We start from the raw sequence: 7,412 nt of genomic DNA, 5'->3' as shown, positions 1-7,412 counted from the left end.
ATTCATAACTTAAACTAAAGCTAACAAAGAAAGAACATATATGTGATAAATTACTAAAAAATAACAAAATATCAGACTACTACAAATATGATCACATGCATTGGTACATTCTAAATAATACAGAGGAAAACATCCAACATAAAATCAAGTTAACCGGATCAAGAGCGAACAATCAAATAAAATCCATTCGAAAAGATTATCATTCACTTAAGAGACATAGTCCATGTACAAAGGTCATGCGCAAACTCTGCCCTAAATTTCAGCATATCCAACTTCTAATCTTGTTCTTCACTCCAGTCACATCGGTGGATTGAACTACTTTTTTCCATGAACTTGCAGACAAACATGTCACAATCAATACTATTATTTTGTATAATGACTCATTTTACGATTAATAGTGGATATTTTGACAGTTTGACCCTGAAAGCGTTTCCAACATCTTTTAAAAACAATTTGAATTGGAAAATTTTTATGTGAAAGTGATTAGTGCATTGACAACGCTAAATAAAGATTGAGATATTCTGTTAAGAATACTTACAACTTCATTACACATGGCTTTGTGTATCTGGCTGGGTAATGAATTGTATAACTTCCATTTTCTTTCTTTCAACTCCACAACCAGCATTACCCAGTGTTCATTGTGAATAATAGGAAATAATATGATGCCAGAATTTTTTACCTCATCTTTTGTGATATATCTAACAAACGTAGAGGTTTGGCCACGTCTATTCATCTACATTACATCATACAAATATGTTATTGGACGGAGTATAAAAAACTTATTTTAGTAACGACTTCATAATTAAGTAGAATTTGTGTACTTTTTAAGTATAATTGTTTCACATATAAATATAGTCTGAATGAATTAGGATAGTTATCATTCTTTCTCTTCAATAGAGCGACAAAGGCATCTAAATGTTCGTTTGCAATCCAACCCTCTGTTAGTAAATCTAATATTTTGTCATAGTCTATGACAACGCAACCGTCGTTGATCAAAATATCATGCCTCCAGTGTTGAGACAAAATCTTAGTGACTTTTGAGTGTAAATCAATTGTACATGGACATACATTCATGGATTGTAAACCAATTGCAACACATATACAGAAAAGGTCTACTCACCTGTGATTGTACATGAACATACATTCATCGATTACATCTTGCATTTCAAGGGATATAAGTACTCTACCAGGAAAATTGATGTTCAGCACCAAGTGATGTGACTACAAAACAATAGTACTTAAGAGATATATAATGTCAAATTAGCATATACAAAACACTATATTTAAAGCCATTTCATCATACCACTATCGCGTATTCCTATGAATGAAAAATTTCTTGCTGATCTCCTAAAGTGGTTAATGTCAAGGTTATTAGATTGCACAACATCCTTTATTATCTGATCCAATCTCTAAAAATGTTCATGAACTTCATCATCTCTGATGGATGAAGTGGCAACAAGTTCTGTTATTCGACGAACTTCCTCAGTAACTATGGATTGTGCAACAGGATCTATTATTATATTAAGGCCCTTTTTGGCCTAACTATCTACAGCTGGAATTATTATTGTTTCCTCGCCATGTGACTTTATTGGTTCTTCTCGATGGCTGAGCTATCTACAATCAGGTCGGTATGTACAGGCAACTTCTCAGTCTTTATGGCAGGAGTTTTCGGAAGAACTTCTGAGGGCTCAACAACATCCTTTATTGGCTTTCTTTTTTTATACTCAAAACCAACATAAGGGAAAGTTAACTTCCTCTTTCTTCTGCTTCTTCGACCCTTCACCCTTTCAATTTAGTTGCTAATGAAGTTCTTATGGGTTCTTCTTCTGGCAACTCAATATCTTCATCAGCAAGGGATGATTGATAAGTTTCCTTTTCGTTCAACTCATCGATCCCTTCAGCTGAAGATGGTTGTTGGGTTCCATACTCGTTGAATCAAATGCCTTTAGCTACAGGAGAGAACTTCATGGTATACTTCTCTTTCAACTCACTACATTTGTCAACTTTTGTTTGCTTTGTTTTTTCAATAGTACTCTGCAGTCCTGACATTGTCTCTTGTTTATTTACGGCTCCTGTATTTATTATATTGAGTGCTCCTTGGAATTCCCTAAACCACTTCTCCTGAGCTCTAAGTAGCCCAATGATTATTTCAAGGCTTTGATTCATTCCAGCTTTTCCTGCCTTTGGGGCGATGTCACTCGAGACTACTGGTCCCACATCACATGCCACGGATGATTGTGGTTTGTCTTGATCTTCTTGGTGCGGGAATGGCCTTATCGGATTGGGTAAGCCTTTGTCATGATTGGCCAGCAAATGATGTTCATCCCCTTTTAAATCAAAAAATTTATCACGAACCTACAATTTAAATAAGAATTATAGCACATTAGTAATTTAAAATTTAATCATAAGACATTAAAGAAACATTAGGATAACACATGAATAAAGCAAAAGTTAAACAAGTGCAATTCTTCAAAAAGCGAGAATGTTAACTATTGATTTAAATCACTTACTTGTGTTGGACTGAGCCTCTTGAAGGTAATGTCAAGTTGCGACGAATTCCAGCTTACATCGGTTGACCACCTCAACATTCTGGGTCTGGCATCAGGTTCGGAAGGAGTGAACAAAGTTGTATGCTCGTAAAAATAGAGCTATGTAAGAGTAATGTCATATTATGCTTTGAACAAAATGAATAAAGTTTTATGAGGTTCAAATAATACACTAACTATTATGAGATAAAGAAAACCATTTATATATCCTAAAGACTGATTAAGCCTTATTTTAATGGCTACTGATTTGCTCAATGAGAAAATCACATAGCGCTACAGGCCAATTAAATGAGCTAAAAGTTTATACATTCTCAGCAAAGATGTGAAAATCTTTAGGAACACTAAAGTTACTATAAGTAAAAAATAAATTTGATAACAAAAACTTTAAAAACAATTCATCAAAAGGTGTAGAACACTCCCTGCTTGAAACATTCAAAATGTCATTCTTAAATTGGCGTGCATCCACACCAGAAGATGACACTTTTTTTCTACTTTACTGCTTTTCCTCTGTTTGGCATGCCTATCAGCAGGGCAATCTCATCAAGGCTTATTCTAAGATCTTTTCCCGACAATCTGAATACCATTTGTTCATATTGCCGACAATTTAATATTTACAGTGTCAGAACATTGTCTTGCAGATAAGGAGGAAGGAAAAAAAATAGTCTACATTCAATACTCTCAAGCTATTCCTTCTCTCCTCTGATAGGCCGGGCTTGACCATAGCAAGAACGTCTCTTACAATAGATGAACGACAACTGCAATTGAAAGACATTGGATTCACAAACCTACAAAAAAGTTCATGTAAAAAAATATAGCCAATTAGCCATCTATAAATCAATAACACGAATGCAACAATAAAAAATTACATCTCAACAACATTAAAGCAATTTGAGGTGTTATTCAACTTTTTTTAAGGTGTTCTTTGAGTGTTATTCTGACATTATTATGATTTTATCATGACTTTATTATGGTATTATTATGGTGTTATTATGATATTATTATGATATTAGTGTTATTATGGTGTTGTTATAGTATTATTTTAGTATTATTTTGGTATTATTTTGATATTATTATGATTTTATTATAGTCTTATTTTAGTGTTACTCATGCGTAACTGAGGCATTATTTCTATATTCATTATTGTGTTATTTTGATATTCTTTAGGTTTTATTGCAGACTTTTGTAAGTTTTTTTTTTCAAAAAATCACCATAATGAATACAAAAAAAGGCATTGAAATAACACCTTAATGTAATGCTAGATTTTGAGAGCAACTACAACAAAAAACGATATTACCTCGATGCGCTTTCATGACTCTTGAGCTCTTTGGTCTCCTTATTCTTCATCTCTTTGCCTTCTTTCTTATGCTCTGTAGTTTCCATCTTCTCCGACACTTCAGTCTCCTCGGTGACCTGGTTTGCTTCCATTTTCGTGTAAAGAGTGGACTAAAATAGGAGGAATGACGATTTCGAGTGCAAATCCTAGAACACAACGATTTCTTTGGCCAAAGGGGGAGGAATGAAGAAGAAATAATCAAGCCAGGTGACGGTTTCTCTTACCACTGCATCCTGCCGTTTTATTTTGATAGTTTAAATTTCTATCGATTGGGCGAAGTTCTGGCCGGGGCGGAGTTCTTGCCGGGCCGGCGTGGTTAAATATGCGGGAAAGCGACAAAAATGTCTTTTTTGGTCAAAGAATGCTAGATAGGGTTGAGATATATTTGGGTAGTATTACGCACGATAACCTCCGCTTCGCGGTTATTAAGGAGTTATTGAGAGGTTATTGAGGTATTAATTATAATAATTTATAATCGTAATAACCTTTCAATAAACTTCGCGTGTTCTATTTAGATATTATTCATAAATTATTATGTGAAAATTGATGGATTAATGTAGAACTCAAGCAAAATTTCTGACGCAAATATTTCTGGTTGGGCGGGTCACCTGCTTAAAATGGCTGTTTTTTTTTTATTTTATGGAGGTGTGGCCAGTCAGTTTATAATTAGACCCGGACTCTGGACCGAATAAAAGTTCCTGGACGGGGAGGGGAGCTTTCAGAAGGACCGAGGAACATGAACACTCTGGAGCGTGCTCTCTCTGCAGTTGGCTTGACGGTCTCAACAATCCCCGGCAAAGGCCGTGGTCTTGTCGCTGCCAAAGATTTTCACCCAGGTCCATCTCCTTCCTTGCTTCCCCTTTTCCTTCTTGAATTTCTAGCGTTTTGAAGTTCTTAAAGCCGAAGACGTAGGTTCGCTTGTTGCTGAGTTCAAGTGTGGCTTGCCGCAGGAGATGTGATTATTCAGCAAGAACCATATGCGAGCTCGCCGAGTAAATCTTCCACCGGCTCTTTTTGTGATGGTTGCTTTGCATCTGCTAACTTGAGGAAATGTTCGGGATGCCGGATTGCATGGTATTGTGGTAGTGCTTGCCAGGTATCTTTTTTGTTTTCTTTATGCTTTCCTCATATCTTTGGTTTATTGAAGCTATTCGTTTTTCGGATTCTTGTACATCCAATTTTTGGCCTCGTTCCATTGCAGAGTTTCAGCTTTGTGATATTTTTAGAGTTAGAATCCCGTGGCGCTGGTTGATTATGCCGCGCGTGTTTTTTCAAGTTTGCGTTTGTTAGCTGCTAGCAGTCAGAAACTGAATCAACCCAAGCTTTTTAGGGTGGACAAAGTTTTAATTAATTAAATAATATACTAATTAACAGATAAAAATAGTAATAATTAGTTTTATAATTGAAAAATGTAAATAAACATGAATGTAAAAATTTAGAAATGTATAAAAAGAATAAGGGATTATGTTGGGCATTTTCTGATAAGAAGTGGGCAGAAGTGTAAAATAAAGGTGGGCAAATTTATAAAAGTTCACATTTGAAAAAGGAATACAAAATTTGAGGGTGGGCACCCTCACATAAAGGGTTCTGCACTGCTACCAGTGCCTTGTTTGGAAGTGCGTAAGTTGAATGGGTAAAATGCATTTCAGTTGGCTTGCCTATGTGCACTGAAGGGCAGTTTGACCTAAATGAAAGGTAAGGAAATGGGCTATCATGTTAGGTCTAAGGCACAGAGTCTTGGGGTTTAATTGAAGTGCACATGTTCACTTTATGTCCAATTTTATTTAGTATATGTAATGATCATGCATGTATTTAAAATCTTATATGATTTTGAGATTTCAATATAGTTCAAATTAAAATATAGGAGTTTAGTGACTAAAATTTTGATCAAGTAGATATATTTACTAAAATTTTGCAATCAATAAAGGCATAGGGTTTTTAATTCTTTTTAAATCCGTTTAACAAAATTAATCGGACAAATTTTAAAACTTTTGTTTGATGAATAGAAGCTAAGGTGATTGACACTAGTAATTAGTAATTCTGAAACTTTGTATAGATTATCATGAGAATGATTTTTAATTAAATATTTATACTACTTAAGTGACATATATACTTGCCTTTACTATATTTCAATTGGTCAAGAGTGTGAAAAAAATAATTGGATGAATCTCCGAATCAGGAAGGAGTCTAGTGAAGGACATTCTGATTTGCACCGGGAAGTGTGTGATGATTGTGGCAGGAAGGCAGATCGCAGTGATTTGATCGAACAAACTGAAGTTCCATTGGTTTGCTCCTTTCAACATTGATTTAGGTTCATAAGAGACTCGCTGAATACCTTCATCAGAATTGCTCAATCCGCCTAGATCAGATATCTACTCTACGACTCCATTCTTGATGGCCAGCTACCAGTCTCAGTTTGAGTTTGTTCTTGGCCGCACATCCCTCAAAATTTTTTTATTTTATTATATATTACTTGTATAACTCATTCAATAAATAGGGAATCTCAGAGAGAGCCAAGGATTCCGTTCTCGAATTTTGAGATATGTATTCCTCTTATTGTGTACTTGCTTGAGCGTCATAGTGTATTTTTTATTTTCCCAAATGTTATTTATATTTATCTATCAAGATTTCTTACCTTCTAGTTGGTAAGCTTTTTTTTATAACCTATAAACCAATCATGATCCAATATTGTATTAGGTGTGATGAGCATAGATGATAGTGCTCGACATACTAAAGGAATTCAAAATACAATCAACAATGAGGAGGAAATCAAGAGAAGGACAACCAAGTACTACAACTGAATCGCCAAGTAAAAAATATTTTGAGCCAATGACTTGTTCCAAATAATATCAAAAAAGCTACAAAGCAAACATCACTCAGTAAGCTTAGATCAACTTAGGACCGCCCATGCATCATGAAAGAATATGTAAGTCATGAAGCATATTGATTTCAAACTTTTGTAGGGAGAGAAGTCTCCAGAGGTAAGAGTAGGGGTGATGTTAAAATTTTCTTTTTTTAAAACTTGTTTGTTATGTAATCATTGTACTCCACTAAAAAATAATAAAAATGATTTACAAATTGCATTGATGATAAAGACCAGTTCTTAAGACAACTCTGGGAACTCATTATGGATAAAACTTAAGGAAATCATTTTTGATAGGCGAACTAATAGGCTAAAAAAAGGTTTTTCGCTAGGAATAGCTAAGATCTAAAGTATCCATGCATCATGATTGAATTAGGTTACTCTAGAAAAATTTTCATCTGTACTCTGCCAATGATGGAAAAAAGAAACAATTCCTTGAAGGAAAGCTATTGGCCCTATGCGAATCAAAGTTCAAACATAATGAAGATTTGATTGATAATTATGGGATTTTGGTCAAGTAATATTGAAAATTTATGTCAACCATTCCTTGAAGGAAAGCTACTGGCCCTAGGCGAATTAAAGTTCAAACTTGAAGTTAGCAACTTCTTGCTAGCATCTAGTTACAACATGCGAAGAAGGCTATCTAGTAGTAACAACAACGAATACCCAT

At 34.7% G+C, this 7,412-nt stretch overlaps 1 protein-coding gene across 1 annotated transcript; it reads left to right on the top strand.

Annotated features, from left to right (window-relative positions):
• The first annotated feature begins 4,579 nt into the window (after positions 1–4,579).
• LOC110036531 (histone-lysine N-methyltransferase ASHR1-like) lies at positions 4,580–6,228 on the top strand. The gene is made up of 3 exons (XM_020741004.1): positions 4,580–4,715; positions 4,830–4,975; positions 6,059–6,228. Exons 1-3 carry the CDS (start codon positions 4,616–4,618, stop codon positions 6,068–6,070), a joined length of 258 nt encoding a protein of 85 aa, XP_020596663.1. The 5' UTR covers positions 4,580–4,615; the 3' UTR covers positions 6,071–6,228.
• Positions 6,229–7,412: the final 1,184 nt, after the last annotated feature.

Source organism: Phalaenopsis equestris, unplaced genomic scaffold, assembly GCF_001263595.1.
Source record: "Phalaenopsis equestris unplaced genomic scaffold, ASM126359v1 Scaffold207955, whole genome shotgun sequence".
Classification (NCBI taxonomy): Eukaryota; Viridiplantae; Streptophyta; class Magnoliopsida; order Asparagales; family Orchidaceae; genus Phalaenopsis; species Phalaenopsis equestris.
The sequence above is the reverse complement of the archived record's forward strand: the minus strand, read 5'-3'. Positions and strand labels throughout refer to the sequence as shown.

Excerpts from the sequence above, each read along its gene's own strand:
- LOC110036531 (XM_020741004.1), top strand. The coding sequence starts at position 4,616 with ATGAACACTCTGGAGCGTGCTCTCTCTGCAGTTGGCTTGACGGTCTCA. Across the intron at positions 4,716-4,829 it reads TGCCAAAGATTTTCACCCAG|GAGATGTGATTATTCAGCAA; the intron begins GTCCATCTCCTT and ends GGCTTGCCGCAG.